General features: G+C 48.7%; 1 protein-coding gene across 2 annotated transcripts; it reads right to left on the bottom strand.

Annotated features, from left to right (window-relative positions):
• Positions 1-5,011: 5,011 nt before the first annotated feature.
• Positions 5,012-14,882, bottom strand: NOLC1 (nucleolar and coiled-body phosphoprotein 1). 2 transcript variants are annotated; one of them, XM_004579917.3, is made up of 13 exons: positions 14,701-14,882; positions 12,365-12,420; positions 12,096-12,241; positions 11,873-12,003; positions 11,390-11,552; positions 9,519-9,652; positions 9,267-9,405; positions 8,224-8,352; positions 7,897-8,007; positions 7,134-7,778; positions 6,850-6,956; positions 6,258-6,350; positions 5,012-6,094 (listed from the first exon to the last, which is right to left on the bottom strand). In XM_004579917.3, exons 1-13 carry the CDS (start codon positions 14,818-14,820, stop codon positions 5,936-5,938), a joined length of 2,133 nt encoding a protein of 710 aa, XP_004579974.2. In that variant the 5' UTR covers positions 14,821-14,882; the 3' UTR covers positions 5,012-5,935. The 2 variants fall into 2 exon arrangements, with proteins under 2 accessions (XP_004579974.2, XP_004579975.2); XM_004579918.3 differs by having other exon boundaries at positions 12,096-12,238.
• Between the last annotated feature and the right edge of the window lie 1,431 nt (positions 14,883-16,313).

Genomic DNA, 16,313 nt, shown 5'->3' with positions numbered 1-16,313 from the left:
TCCTCTTCTGCTTTTCCAGGTAGGTTAGCAAGGAGCTGGATTGGAAGTGGATCAGACAGGACCTGAACTGGCACCCATATGGGATGTCAGCATCACAGATGGCAGCACAACCCACTGTGCCACAATGTCAGCTCCCTAATCTACTTCTGAGGTGGAGACCTGACATGTTTGCTCTCAGGCTTGAGCTCCAGAAGGTAGAGAGAAGATTCAGGGTGCAGCAGATCTGGAGCTCTCACTCAAGGGCAGGCCGTCCTGTTGCAACTGCTATGGAGCAGTGGGAGCTGTGGTGGCTCCTGCAGGACCCCAAAGCCAAGCTGAGAAGTTTGCAGAGGTCTGGGGGGCTCCACAGAGAGCATCCTCTACAGCCACATGACCCAGGCTGGCTTTCAGGGTAACTGATCATAGATAATGAGTCCAGATCAGCGAGCATAGGCTCACTGCTCTACTCAAATGACCCATCTACGGCAGCTCCCAACAGAGTAGGCAAGGGCCCCACCTGCTGGTCTTCAGTAAAACAGCTTATGCAAGCCCTGCAAGAAACAGGAGAGGTCTACCCAACAAAGTGCTAATACCTAGCATTTTTGAAGGGTCGCTGCTGCTGAACTGTCACACTCAGCATTATTGTGCTCCCATTACCCATGCAACCATTTAATAAAATAAAACCATGCAATCATTTAATTCACCATAAAGGCCCTCTCCCCCACTGGAGATTATTTTTTCTTTTGCATGGTTGGCATGTGCTTTTCTCACACTAAGTAAACTACTATTCTGTTCAAAACCCTAAATCAAAGCCAGCCAAGTATTTTTAATATTTATTTTGCGACCTGGTGCAATGTTGTAACGGCTAACGTCCTCGCCTTGAACGCACGAGGAACCCATATGGGCACCAGTTCTAAATCCTGACAGCCTGCTTCCCATCCAGCTCCCTGCCTGTGGTCTGGGAAGGCAGTTGAGGATGGCCCAAAGCCTTGGGACCCTGCACCCACGTGGGAAATCCTGAAGGGCTTCTGGCTTCGGATTGGCTCAACTCCAGCCGTTGGCAGCTGCTTGGGGAGTGAACCATTGGAAGGAAGATCTTCTGTCTCCTCTCTGTATATCTGCCTTTCCAATAAAATAAAAAACATCTCTAAAAAAATATTTATTTTTATTGGAAAGTCATATATAGAGGAGAGACAGATCTTCTCTCTGCTGGCTCACTACCCAAGTGGCTACAATAGCCAAAGCTGTGCTGATCCAAAGCCAGGAGCCAGGTACCTCTTCTGGGAAACCCAACATGGTTACCAGGTCCCAAGACTTTGGGCCAACCACTCTGCTTTCCTAGGCCAGAAGCAGGGAGCTGGATGGGAACTGGAACAACTGGGAAACGAACCAGTGTCCATATGGGACGCCGGCACATACACCAGGTGAGGATTTAGTCCCTGAGCATTCATGCTGGGCTCAGCCGTCTCTCTTCTTGCTTGTCCTTGTAGAAGTGCTCCTTTGGTTGTTTGCTACAGAAACCATTCCCATTAGATAGTGAGCTCTCCTGGAGTTTTGTAGTTGGTACACAGAAGGTATTAGACATAGGTAGCCCAACCAGGAGCTAGCACTGTGGCATAATGGATAAAGCCACCACATGCAACAGCCTCATTCCATTCCATTCCATTGGCTCATGTCCTGGGAAAAAATAGTGGGAAATGGCTCAAGCATCTGGACCTGGGACACCTATGAGAGATGTGGAAGAAGCTCCTGGCTCCCAGCTTTGACTGGCCCAGTGTTAGTCATTGCAGCCACATGTGGCAGGATCCAGTGAATGGGAGAACTTCTTTTCAACTGCATCAATAAATCTTAACTTTCAGATATAAACAGAAATCTGGGTTTTCTGGGCCCAGTGTGGCAATCTAGTGGCTAAAATCCTTGCCTTACATGCACTGGGATCCCATATGAGCACCAGTTCATATCCTGGCTGCCTCACTTCTCTTCCAGCTCCCTGCTTGTGGCCTGGGAAAGAAGTCAAGGATGACCCATAGCCTTGGGACCCTGCACCCACACAAGACCCAGAAGAAACTCCTGGCTCTGGCTTTGGATAGGCTTAGCTCCAGACATTGCTGTCACTTGGGGAGTAAACCAGTGGACAGAAGATCTTTCATTCTGAATCTTTTTCTCTGTATATCTGCCTTTCCAATAAAAATAAATTTTTTAAAATATGGGTTTTTGTTTCAATGTTTCATTAGCTTGCAGTCTTCCAACTTTAGAAAAATTGTGTGATTCTGTGTTGTTTGCCTAGCGGTTTTCAACTAGGGGGTATTTGGGGTATTTTTGGTTTTTTGCGGGGGGTATTTTGTAACATTTTGCAACCAGTTTTTGGTTGTCACAACTAGGAGGAAGCCTTTACCATTTAATGGATAACAGGCCAGGAATGCACACAGGACAGTCCTCCAAAACAAAGACTTACCCTGCCCAATGGTACAGACGCTGGGAAACCCATCTAAATAATATCCACCTGCTGGAGCCTACAAAGTCTCTCAGCTTGAGCCCAGCATGGCGGCCTAGCAGCTAAAGTCCTTGCCTTGTACACACACTGGGATCCCCTTGGGCAATGGTTCTAATCCCGGCCGCCCCACTTCACATCCAGCTCGCTACTTGTAGCCTGGGAGAGAATCAGAAGATAGCTCAATGCCTTGGGACCCTGCACCTATGTGGGAGACCTGGAAGAAGCACCTATTCTGCCTTCCTAATAATAAATAAATCTCAAACATAAAAAAAAAAAAATGGGGGGGACTCAGCATGGTAGCCTAGTGGCTAAAGTCCTTACCTTTACGTGCTGGGATCCCATATAGGTGCTGGTTCTAGGTTCTAAATTCCTCACTGCACCCACATAGGAGACCCATAAGAAGCTCTTGGGTCCCAAGGCTTTGGGCCATCCTTCACTGCTTTCCGATACCACAGGAAGGAAGAAGCCAGGATACAAACTGTCCATATGGCGACAGAGGACTTTAGCCACAATGCCCGGGACCTGTTGCTTTTAAGAATAACTTGTAACTTCAAAAAATTCTAGAGCCCAGCGTGGTGGCCTAGCAACTAAAGTCCTCGCCTTGAACACACCAGGGTCCCATATGGGCTGCGGTTCTAATCCCAGCAGTTCCACTTTCCGTCCAGCTCCGTTTGTGGCTTGGGAAAGCAGTCGAGAATGGACAATTCTGCACTCATGTGGGAGAACTGAAAGAAGTTCCTGGCTCCTGACTTAGAATTGGCAAGGCTGTGGCCATTGTGGTCATTTGGGAAATTAACGGACGAAAGATCATCCTCTCTGTATATCTGACTTTGCAATAAAAATAAATACAATCTAAAATAAATAAATAAAAATTCTAGAACCTGGAATTCCCCAAGAACACCAAGATCTAATTTAAGAGGCCTGAGGATGAGCTTCTGTTATCAGTGGGATATGAAGACTGAGAGGCAGATAGACCTAAGTGAAGGCTCCTCCCCAAGATGTCTGCCAACTAGCTGGGACCCAGTTAACTTGTGTCATGACCATTGCCTCCAGTCTGCACTGACAGCAGTCAGTCAGGAACTGGAGGTAGGAATGTAACCCACTGGGCCAAATGCCCATTCCACGCAGTTTTTTCAAGCACCCAACATTCGTGAGCCTCACCTGCAAAAACATGTCACACTTCATGAAAAAAGTGGGGTAGTGGACACCGACTCTACCCTACTGTAAAAAATATAGCAGAACAGTCGGTGCTGTAGCAGAACAAAACAAACTGGACAACTATCCCAAACAATGACAGCAAAAATCTCAGTGAATGGAGCCAATGGACACTGGGAGGGTGACATCATCCTCGGGTCAGTGAAATCAGCATTTCAGAACTATCCAAACCACTTGGACAGAACCGTCGGAATATGTACACATTGAGACTCTAAGTTGATATGAGGTGGCGGTTCCTCATCCCTGGGTACTGGGTTGTATGGAAAGTCGTGAGTGGTTTTCCCCTTTGTCTCTCCCCCTCCCCCAAGGAACAAGAATAGCAAATTTGGAAGCAATGAGTTCACCCAATTTTCCCTAAACCTCAATCCTTCCAACCCTGATCAACTATGTAATTATTAAAAAAATAAAATTTATAAAAACACACACAAAGCACCCATCAAATGATACTAATTTTCAGCTGTTACTATCAACCATTTTCATTAGGAGTTGGTAAACTACATCAGAAGCTAACCAGATTTTTGGCTTTTTTTGGAACAACTGTGAGATGTACTTGGCCCATTTTGAAACCCTCTAGATTACACACAAGGCTGGAAATTTTAGTCAGGAAAAGGCATTATGATTCAAGTGTGGCCAAGAAAGGCCAGCAAGGTATTGCTAAGAAATCCCTCAGGTAAACTTACAGCTCTGTCTAGTCCCCCACACTAGAGATGTAGCACCCAAGTTCTGTTTTGGCAGGAGGTAGGAGGGGTTTAGAAGCACAATAAAACTCCAAGACACATTATAAACCATCCAGTTTATTTTGTTGTAGACACAGAATTTCCACCATGCAGACTGAAATGTCTATATCAAGATGAACACCACACTTTCTCCCCAGAGGCAGCTACACAGAAAACCAGCTGCTACCAGGCTACTTGGTGAACATGGAATGCAAAGGGGAGACTATTCTTAAGACTTACACCTTATCCACAAAAGCTTGGGAAGTCCGGCCCACCACAGGGCTAGCCCAGCCTCCAGGAAGTCCACTGACTTTTCTCTGTGTCTCTGGCTCTGGCTCTGGCTGAGCACCAACACTGGCTACTCCTAGAACCTGACCAACCACCACTACAGCCAGGAGCTATTCTGTTTAATGTTTTTTTTTTTTTCCACAACTAAGGTTCTCAAGGGACAGAACAAATGCTCCCATGAACCAACTGGGATCGTCTCACAGGCCCATTCCACTCAAGTTTCATCAGACAACTAGCTTCACATATAGCATATACATAGGTTTCCTATAAATTAAATAAAAGTAACCTACTCCCCATGGTGGACTGAGGTCTTTACAGGTTTTCCCCCCATTTTCTTGATCAATGGTTCCCAGTCACGTAGCAATTAATGAAACCAATTCTGCATGTCACAACAGCCACCAAACAAAAATACCTAAAAATGATATGTATTTTTCAGATTTTTTTGTTCTCAATAGTGTAAAAAACGATGTAGTTCTCAGCTTTGCTCTCAGTGCTGGTAGGGATCAAGTCATAAGAAAATTGTCTTTGTTACAAGTAGAAAACTTTGCTTTCAAATTAAAAATCAAAACATGTACTATGCTGCAAACAAGATGCAATAGTGATAAAATCACACAAAAAATAAAATATTCAGATTAACTCCTAGCATTCATTTCACAAGAGAATTCTGCTCTTAACAAAACAGTAAACTGTATCCCAAGAACAGGTTCATGCTGGCTGAAAACCTCAGGCGCAGACCCAACAAATGAAGGCTGACTTCACAGTACATGCTTAACAGATACAGGGACATGTTAAACATTCCCTAGTGCCAGCAGCAGGTCTTTGAGGAAAGGACAGATAAAACACGGGCATACTCACTGGCAGAATTCTCCCCCAACTATAAAAATTCATGTGACCTTTTACTGTATCTTCGGCAATGGTTAAGATTTTATCTGTAGGAACCCACCTCTGAAAATCACAATAATCAACTGGAAATGATTTAATATAAAACATACAAACTTCTCATATGAGGACTTCCACAAAACAGGAAGAACAGGGGTGACAACTAAAAAAGATTTTTAAAAAATAACATTTCCCTTACCTCGTCCCTGCTACCCAACACTCAAAAAATCTGTACAAACTAGGAACACAGGATATGTTATGTTGCAGCTGAAACTTCTGTCCTCACCAAGACCCTCCCCTCTAATAGAGTTGAAGGTTCCCAAGTCCACTGGAGAAAGTGGGCAGTTTCCAATCATCACCAGGGTCACTCACTGTCAAACTTAACGGAGTTGACCTGGACGGAAATGGAGCCTCCTCGGTAGCTGCCACGCTTCTTCTTGGTTTTCTCGTGCCGGAAGGATTTGCCTTTGGTGAACTTCAGAACCTGATTGGCTCGCTCCCCCCAGTCTCCAACTGCACCTCGCTGGTGAAGCAGAGAGGTGCTCAACACACAGAAGTAAAAATCCAGGGACTGCCGTGTTCTACTGCTCGCTCAAGGAAACTTGAACAGAGCCTCCCACCAACCTGAACTGAAAGCTACCGTTTTGTCAACCCTTGATCCCCGAGGAACAGCAAACACCTCTCACCTTGGCATCAAAGGAGTTGTCCGCCACTCGCGCATCTACTTCAATTTCTTCCTCCCGGACCCTTCGGAACGGAGATGATGCCCGTTTTTCTCCCTAGGGAAGATTGAAGTTGAAAATTCAAGGTGGAGGGCCCGGCGGCGTGGCCTAGCGGCTAAAGTCCTCGCCTTGAAAGCCCCGGGATCCCATATGGGCGCCGGTTCTAATCCCGGCAGCTCCACTTCCCATCCAGCTCCCTGCTTGTGGCCTGGGAAAGCAGTTGAGGACAGCCCAATGCATTGGGACCCTGCACCCACGTGGGAGACCCGGAAGAGGTTCCTGGTTCCCAGCATCAGATCGGCGCAGCACCGGCCCGTTGCGGCTCACTTGGGGAGTGAATCATCGGATGGAAGATCTTCCTGTCTCTCCTCCTCTGTGTATATCTGGCTGTAATAAAGTGAATAAATCTTAAAAAAAAAAAAAAAAAAAAGAAAATTCGAGGTGGAATGGCTGCCGAGCAGCCACGTGTTGGGCAGACCAAGCTTCCAGGTGATCTCAGATTTCCCTTCCTGCTTTTTGAAGGGCTGGCTTCTGAGAGGAAAATAAAAGAACTCACTTTCTTTCTTTTTGGAAATGTGTTGGGGGTCTGGACCTTAACCTTCTTGGCTGGTGGAGTCTCTGCTTCACTGGCAGCCTCATTCTGCTTCCGCTTCTTTCCTGAACCTACAAAATCAAAAGCACCACTCAGGAAAATGGTTCTGCTTCCGCGGGGGTGGGGGGGAGGGGTTGTGTTTTGAAACAGAAGCTGCTGAAGGTGGGGGTGGGAGAGCATGGGACAGGACTGGGGAAGGAGGTCTCCCCATGCTGTCCTCCCAGAGGGCAGGGCCTTCAAACACAGACCTGGCTTAGAATCAGCCACTGCTGCCTTTTTCTTTTCCTCCTCTTCCTCCTCACTGTCCCTGCTCGCTTTCCCATTCTGGACAGGCGTCAGGGCAGAGGTCCCATTGGCCTTGGGAACTTGCGGCTTTGCAGTAGCCTTGCCCTTGGGCTTCTTGTCCTCCTCCTCCTCCTCACTGGAGTCATCAGAGGAGCTGCTGCAGCTCTCAGCCTTCACAGGCTTTACCGGGGCCGGCTTGGGAGGGGCAGCACTCCCGGCTGCCTTCTGTGGCTTTTTAACTGGGGTTTTAGGTGTCTTTTCTTCCTCCTCCTCACTGCTGGAGCTGTCTGAATCAGAACTGCTGTCCCCACCAGCCTGAGGAGTCTGCTTGGTTGGCACAGCTGGAGCCGCTTTGGCTGTGACCTTGGCCTTAGGGGTGGCTATAGTCTTCTTTGCCTTTTCCTGCTCCTCTTCCTCACTGGAGCTGCTCTCCTCTTCACTGGAGCTGCTATCAGCCTTTCTGGTCAGAAGCTTCGGGCCACCACTCGCAGGCTGCTTGGGAGTGGCAGCTGGCTTAGCCGCAGGCTGCTTGGGAGTAGCACCAGCTGGTTTATTCTTGGTGGTACTAGCTGGCTTGGCAGGAGCTTCATCCTCAGAGCTGTCTGAGTCTGCACAAACGGGAAGGACGGAAAGAAGTCAGCTCCCAAAGCAGATCCAGAGAGCCTGGAGACAGCTCTGGGCCCTGGGGAGTTTGTCCCACCGGCTGAGGGCCACCCGAGGCCCTACCTGAGCTGTCCGAAGAGCTTTCGGCGGCCTTCTTCACCAGTCCTGCTTTAGGGGCTGCTTTAGGAACAACTGCCTTAACTGCAGGTTTCTTCTCTTCTTCAGAACTAGAATCTGGGGAGAATCTGGCCATTATACTGGGTCCAGAGTTATCACCCTAACCAGAACAACATAAGGACACCAACACCCCCAGAGTCTAAGCCCTGCCTCACTCCAGCCAGCAACAGTGCCGTGATGGTGAACTTGTCTCTTCTTTCTCCTCATCACCCACTGCCCCCATCCCGTGTGCGCATGCACACACTCACACCTTGCGCTGCACCCCTGACCCACCAGACTCGTCACTGCTGTCTTCACTGCTTTCCTCAGGTGGCTTCTGCTCTGCGCCCTTCTTGGGAGGCTGGGCGCCTGGGGTCTTCTTAAGTGTGGGAGCAGAAGGCGGAGGCACTGAACTGTAAGGACCTGTTTGAAAGGGACAATGTGGGGATTTAAAAAAATCTGTTTCCTTTTTTTTAAAAAAAAAAAAAAAAAAAAGACTGTTACCTCTTTAGTTGAAGGGCAAATTTTCTGAAGAGGAAGAGATGGAGAAGGTCTTCTATTTACTGGTTCATGCTCTAAATGGCCACAATGACCAGAGCTCAGCCAATTCAGAGCCAAGAACCAAGTTTCTTCTGTGTCTCCCACATGGACGTAGGGTTCCAAGGCTTTGGGTCATCCTTCACTACTTTCCCAGGCAAAAGCAGAGTTGGATTGGAAGTGGAGCAGTTGGTATTACAACTGGCACCCAGGATGGGATGCAAGTGCCACACGGTAAGCCCCAGAATGATTTTATAACATGTATACAAGGGCCAGTTCTGTGGCACAGTGGGTAAACCCAATGCCTACAACCCCAGCAACCCATGTAAGTTCTGGTTCAAGACCCAGCAGCTCTATTTCCAATCCGGCTCCCTGCTACTGCGCCTGGGAAAGCAGCTGAAGATAACTGAACGCTTGTACCCTGCACCCATGTGGGAGACCAGGGAAAGCTTTCTTCCTAGCTTTGGAAAGGCCCAGCTCTGGCCATTGTAGGCATATAGTGGAATGAACCAGAGGACAGAAGCTCTCTAACTCTTCAAATGAATAAATACTTAAACAGTAAAATAAGCAACACCAATCTCTTGACACATTGCCCCCTTCTGGATGTAGCACTTCATTCCCATGAATGTGGGCTTGAACCCCATTCTCCAAGTACAGGCTGGAGGCGATGTTGAGTTTAGGCACACCGGACTGAAGCTTTCTCAGATCCTGAGCTCAGAAATCAAGTTATGAAGACACTAAGCGGCTCTATGGGGAAGTCTGTGTCCCAAAAACTCACTGTGGCTGCCACGTCCACTAACCTGGTTTTTTCTTCATGGGTTTTTTTTGCTCTTCCTCCTCCTCCTCACTGGAGGAATCCTCGCTGCTGGAGCTCTTCTGGGCAGGAGTGGCTGCTGCTTTCACTGGAGCCTTGGCCACAACCTGCTTTTTAGGTACAGCCTGTGTCACAGAGAGAATATCAGTGACTGCAAGAAAACATTGAAAAAGCCTGGCAGCGAACGGAGGGGCATACCTGCTCTACTCTTCCCCCAACAGGAATTTTGGGCCTGTACCTTTTTGGGAATGGCCACAGCCTTCTCCTCCTCCGAGTCATCACTGCTGCTGCTACTGCTGCTGCTGCTGCTGCTGCTGCTGCTGCTAGCCGCTTTGCCATTAGCCACTTTTACTGTTGCTCGGGCTGGCGCAACTAGGAGAAAAAGTAAGCGAGGACTACAATAGCAAGTCAAAAGATTTCATGTATAAAATTTTCCCTGTGACACATGCTTGCATTTCATACTGAGCTGCACTGGTTCAGTCCCAGATCCATCTCCAATTCCAGTTTCCTACTAATGCCCACCCCAGGAGGCAACTGTGCTGGCTCAAGCACACTGAAGGCCTGGACTAAGGTCTTGGCTGACAGCCTGGCCCATCTATTGTGGAGTTTTAGGGAGTGACCCTGTGGATACAAAATATACCCCTCCCCTTTTCTCAAATACAAACTTAAAACAGTGCTAAACTTAGGAGTCCCCCAGCTTTATAAGCTTTTCAGCAGCTATGAAGATAACTATCATGATCTACCATGTGAAAAGATGACTTTTGGGGGCTCAATGTTAAGATACATCCTTACGGAAAAAAGAGAGAGAGAGATACATCCTTTACATTCATTTAAAGTAAAACTGCAGAGAGAGAGAGAGAGACAGACAGAATCTTCTAATCTACTTATTCCCCAAATGGCTCAAACAGCTGAGGCCGTACCAGGCCAAAGCAGGGAGTCTAACTCCATCCAGGACTCCCAACTGAATGCAAGCTCCAAGGACTTGGACCATCTCTGCTGCTTTCCCCAGGCACATAAGCAGGGAGCTGCACTGAGGTAGAGGAGTTGAGACTTGAACCATGCGGAGCCAATATAAAATGCTGCCATTGGGTCCGGTGGCGTGGCCTAGCGGCTAAAGTCCTCGCCTTGAACGCGCCGGGATCCCATATGGGCGCTGGTTCTAATCCCGGCAGCTCCACTTCCCATCCAGCTCCCTGCTTGTGGCCTGGGAAAGCAGTCGAGGACGGCCCAAAGCTTTGGGATCCTGCACCCGGTGGAAGACCCGGAGGTTCCTGGTTCCCAGCTTCGGATTGGCGCAACACCGGCCGTTGCGGCTCACTTGGGGAGTGAATCATCGGACGGAAGATCTTCCTCTCTGTCTCTCCTCCTCTCTGTATATCTGACTTTCCAATTAAAACAAAAAAAAAAAAATTAAAAAAAAAAATGCTACCATTGCAAGCAGCAGCTTAACCAGTTACACAAGACTGGCTTCAGAATACATCTAAAAGATATGTTCCCAAGGGCTCAGCACAAGAGCCTAGTGGCTAAATCCTCACCTTGCATGCACTGGCATCCCTCATGGGTGCTGGTTCGTGTCCTAGCTGCTCCAATTTCACTCCAGCTCCGTTTGTGGGCTGGGAAAGCAGCAGACGACAGCCTAGAGCCTTGGGACCCTGCACCCACGTCGGAGATCCGAAAGAAGCAGACCCAGTACAGTAGCCTAGCAGATAACGTCCTCACCGTGAACACACCGGGATCTCATATGGATACCAATTCTAATCCCGACAGCCCCGCTTCCCATCCAGCTCCCTGCTTGTGGCCTGGGAAAGCAGCAGACAGCCCAAAGCCTTGGGACCTGTATGGGAGACCCAGAAGAGGCTCCGGATTGGTGCAGCTCTGACCACTGTGGCCTCAGGGGAGTCAATTACTCCTTAGACGGAAGATCTTCCTCTGTCTCCCCTCCTCTCTGTATATCTGACTTTCTAATAAAAATAAATCTTTAAAAAGAAGGGGAAAAAAAGCTTTAAAAAGAGGCGGGGGAAAAGACATGACCAATATAATTTCACCCCTGCTCTTTGTGAGCAATCTTGACGTAGTCCCCAGCCTAACCTCCTCAGAGCCACACAGTACCTGGTTTGAGTGCGGCCGTGGCTTTGGCCTGAGCCTTTGCTGCCACAGGTGTTGTTTTTGGCTGCTGCTTCTTAGGTGCCTCATCCTCCGAGCTTGAGTCAGAATCTGAATCCGAGCTTTTAGCCTTCTGAGGAGTTGCTTTAGCCTGGGGCTTGACTACTTTCTGTTAGAACACATACAAGAGGATATCATCGGGAGCCTCCATGTACTCAAACAGCATCTGCAGCCTGTTTATTTTATAGACATCTATCTATGATAGATAGGAATAATAGATAGGATAATAATAGATAGGATAATAGGAATGAGGGAAATCAAAGTAGGACAGAGTATAGGAAGCACAAAAAGGAAATTTGGAATCCAACTTCATATCTCTTTCTGTACCCCACACCTCACTTGTTCTTTATAATCATCGACTGTGAAAACCACCACAACCCTTATTTGTAAGCTGAAGGACAAACCCCAATGTTTTTTCAAGTTGCAAACCTGAATAGGTTTTTTCTTTTTGTCCTCCTCCTCTTCCTCATCACTAGACTCTTCACTGCTGCTGCTCTCGGAGGCTTGGGCCGCAGCCTTTACGGGATGCTGGGGCAAACTGGTCCGCTTGGCAAGTACAGCTGAGCAAAATAGGTCCCAATAAAAAACTAGCCACCTTGTTAGCACCGGCAGGCTGCAACTTATTTTCCTAAAGCTATCTACCCAGCCTTACCAGCCTTTTTAGCTGGAGGTTCGAGACCTTTTCCCTCTTCCTCGCTGCTGTCCTTGCTGCTGTCACTGGATGCAGTCTTTTTCTTAGCCTTCTTGGTGACTGGTCCGTTGGCCTGTAACTTCCGCTTTGGGGCTTTGGCTGACCTGCTGAGTGAGATTAGGCTAACTTCAGGGGGATCAGGACCTTCTCAAACCCAATGAACACTCAGGCCACCAGAGAGATGAGGAGGTGGGGAGAGAAGCAGTTGAAATGGAACAGGGCAGGCTTACTTGAGCCAGAAGCTATAGATGTCCAGGAGTGAAGAGGCGTTTGCATCCTGCTGTGTCTGTAGAAGAGAGAACTGGGTGAGGAAATGCTACTTTGGCTATTCCAGGAGATAAGATCTTGCATTACTTTCCTTAAATGCCACATTAAAGCCCATCTCTAGAGTACTAGTGTCATATGCCTTTGATAAAGCCCTGTCAACTGGTTCTCTACAAAAAAGAATCCCTGGCCTGGCGCGATAGCCTAGTAGTTAAGGTCCTCGCCTTGCATCTGCCGAGATCCCATGAGTGCCGGTTCATGTCCCAGATGCTCCACTGGCCTTCCAGCTCCCTGCTTGTGGCCAGGGAAAATAGTAGAAGACAGCCCAAAGCCTTAGGATCTTGCATCCACACAGGAAACCTGGAAGAAGTTCCTGGCTTTGGATTGGCTCAGCTCCAGCCATTGCAGCCACTTAGGGAGTGAACCAGCAGATGGAAGATCTTTCTCTCTGTTGAACTGACTTTTCAATTAATAAGTACATCTTAAAAAAAAAAAAAAAAAAAAAAATCCCTGTGAAATTCTCCTGCTGCAAGGGTCAGATTTATTGATTGATTGTCAAGTCTACCAATAACTTTCTATTTAGCTGTAAACAATCTGATTTTAAAAAGCGTTGCCTTCTGCGGGGAAGATCTATCAAACAAAAAAGTCACTTCTTTACCAGCTAGCTAAGAATTTAATTTTAGTCTGAAGTGAGGGCACAATCATGAACAGAAGTGCTCAGTGCAACGTGAATTACGATACCAAATTTCTGGAAACATCTCCAGACCATTACATGCTATATGCCTACTACGCACAATTGTGCTTAGCTATCAATTATCCCAACACAGATTAACTGACTAAAGAAAGCAAGCAAAACATGACACTCCACGAGTACAGTTCCCTCTGCCTGTTATCACTGTGTGACCTTGAGCACATTCATCTGAGACTTTTTCTTTCTACAAAATGAAGATGATAATCTACATTTCATTGAGAAGAAAAGCGACAAGGCACACCAGGGCTTAGCATCTAGGCCTTAGGAAGGGCTCCACAAAGACGAGCTTTTGTCATATAAATCCCAAGAATCCTAACTCTATTCACTGTAGGGACACTCCGGCCCCAGTCTCCCCCCGCCGCCCAGTCGCCTCCCAGCAGCTCCAGGAAGAAGCAAGCAGTGCGAACCCATGGAGGGCTGCTCCACTGCATCCTGCTACAACGCAGCAGCCCAGCTTTCCAGTCGCACCACGCCTGCCTCCTGAAGCATGCGCTTCCTGAGATGCAGAACTCTGTCCGTTCCTTCTCATCTTACTCTCACATCTCACAGCATACTAACCTGCCCTGACGAGGAATAATGGCTTTCTTTTTTTTTTTTTTAATTTATTTACTTTTATTGGAAACTCAGATTACAGAGAGGAGAGACAAAGATCTTCCATCCACTCATTCATTCCCCAAGTAGCTGCAGCAGCCAGAACTGAGCTGAACCGATCCAAAAGCCAGGAGCCAGGAGCTTCTTACAGGTCTCCCATGCAGGTGCAGGGTCCCAAGCTCCTGGGCCATCTTCGACTGTTTTCCCAGGCCACAAGCAGGGAGCTGGATGGGAAGCGCAGCAGCCAGGACATAAATTGGCGCCCATATGAGATCCTGATGCATGCCAAGGTAAGGATTTGGCCACTACCCATTCATGCAAAACACTCCTCCGTTTTATTGTACTGAAATTCGTTAAACTCCCATAAAACAAGCAGCAACATCTGTTCCTTCAGAAACAGACACAGTGAGATTATATCAAGCTACCTGGGTCCTACATCTTCCAAGTGGCAAAGGCTTCATCTCCAAAAGTAACAGTTCGGTCCCCTGGACTGTATCTCCTAGCCACTGCTATCTGCTGGGTGAGCGACGTACATCACAATCGGTGTCACCAAAAGCAGAATCCAACTTGTCCCAATACCTTCCTTTAAGCAATAGAAATTCCCGGTTTTGTTTCTAAGGCAATTTTATTTATCTGCGTCAGGAAAGTTCGATTGCAGCTAAGGTTAAACCCTGCGCTGCCTCAGCCAAGAAAAATCTCAAAGCCCTCGGTGGGTCAGGGCGCCACGTGACGCAGACCACGAGGGCTCCACGCCGCTGCCGCTCTGCCGGGAGAAGACCCTCCGCGGCCACGGGCTGCCTCCGGTCACTGCCGACCAATCGGCACAAAAGCCTCGCCGATACCGGACTGCTGGACCCCCTCCCCCTCCAGATTTGCTCGTTCGGATAACCCCAGCGTGTCAGGGCCCGGACCCTCGTGGTCACCCCACCCTGGCCCGCGGGTCCCAAGCCCAAGACTCACAGCGCCTGTCGCTTTGGCGAACTTGTTGGCCACCTCTGAGAGCTGGTTATCCCGCAGAAAACCGAGCACGAGGGGATACAGGTCGCTGGGAACCACGCGGCGCAAGCCGGTGTCCGCCATCCTCCAAGCCGTGCGCGTCACCACCGCCAGCGACGCAGCTTGAACCAGGAACCCGACTGTGGCCGGCAGCAGGCTGTGACGTCACGACGCCGCGCGAGCGCACAGCGGAAGGGGCGAGCCTCACGGCGCCGTCCCGCCCCTCAGAGGCCGGGTCAATTTGCAATTCCTTCCGGTCCCATGCGCGCCTCCATGTCGGGAAGGGTGGAGTTAGTGTGAAGGCGGAGCCTTTACGTCAGGGGTCACGCCCTTGGCGTGGCGGGAAAACTCGGGCTTTCCCGCGCCTTCTTTCCCTGGCGGCGCCTGACCGGAGCACAGCACCGCAGCTAGACCTGGATTCCCCTGCAGCCCTTCACTTGTCCGGACATGGTCACCAGCGCTCCCAGCCTCCCACATTCACGTTGCCAGTGGATTCTTCATCGTCCCTGTCTCCAATACCCAGTGAGGGCCCCGCAATACCATCCCAGACTCCTATACAGCTTGAGCTCCCTTCAAATCAATAGTTGTGGGAAGAGGAACGTGTGGCAGCCACAAACTGCCCCTCCCTCAATCAGGACTTGCTTGTAAATTATGACAACCTTCCCCCTGGTCTTATAGATAACGTCACGTTTAGTTGAACTGCATATAGGACAATGTTGACAACAAGAAACCTTAATCATAGCAGCAACCCCTTAGATCCTTGGAGAATAATGGGACAAAATTCACCCTGGGGGGGCCCGGCGGCATGGCCTAGCGGCTAAGGTCTTGGCCTTGAAAGCCCCGGGATCCCATATGGGCGCAGGTTCTAATCCCGGCAGCTCCACTTCCCATCCAGCTCCCTGCTTGTGGCCTGGGAAAGCAGTTGAGGACGGCCCAATGCATTGGGACACTGCACCCACGTGGGAGACCCGGAAGAGGTTCCAGGTTCCTGGCTTCGGATTGGCGCGCATCGGCCCGTTGCAGCTCACTTGGGGAGTGAATCATCGGACTTTGTAATAAAATAAATAAATCTTTAAAAAAAAATTCACCCTGGGAACTCGATTTCTTGTGAATAAAGCAATGCCTAAACTCAGCAGGTTAGTCCAAGTTCTGGTCACATTAGCAATCCCTTCAAAACTCCCTTTAGAATACATCCCATTAACTTTGCCCAAGGATCCACTTCATAGGGACACTCCCTACTTTGACCTCCTACAGGCCCCTCTTCTCTAAAGCCAAGTCCTATCCACAGGCAAGTGTCCTTGAATGAACTGCCATACACTTGCTGTGTCAAGCACTGACACTCAAACTAAAATGGGGAACACAACTAAAACTTTCAATGTCTGGGGACATAGCAGAGACCCCACTTGGCAAAGTAGCAGATGCACGAAGTGCTTGGGCCCCTGCCACCCTAGTACAAGACCCAAATGAAACTTCTGGCTCCTGGCCTGGCCTGCACAGCCCAGGCCCCTCCTGTCCATTTTGAGCAGTGAAAAAGCATATGTGAATCTGCCTATGAAATAAATAAATCTGTTAAATAA

Source organism: Ochotona princeps, chromosome 13 (genome assembly GCF_030435755.1).
Source record: "Ochotona princeps isolate mOchPri1 chromosome 13, mOchPri1.hap1, whole genome shotgun sequence".
NCBI classification, from domain to species: Eukaryota; Metazoa; Chordata; class Mammalia; order Lagomorpha; family Ochotonidae; genus Ochotona; species Ochotona princeps.
This window is presented reverse-complemented; position numbering and strand designations above follow the sequence as displayed.

Excerpts from the sequence above, each read along its gene's own strand:
- NOLC1 (XM_004579917.3), bottom strand. The coding sequence starts at position 14,820 with ATGGCGGACACCGGCTTGCGCCGCGTGGTTCCCAGCGACCTGTATCCC. Across the intron at positions 9,406-9,518 it reads CTGTGGCCATTCCCAAAAAG|GCTGTACCTAAAAAGCAGGT; the intron begins GTACAGGCCCAA and ends TCTGTGACACAG. Across the intron at positions 8,008-8,223 it reads AGACAGCAGTGACGAGTCTG|ATTCTAGTTCTGAAGAAGAG; the intron begins GTGGGTCAGGGG and ends GATTCTCCCCAG.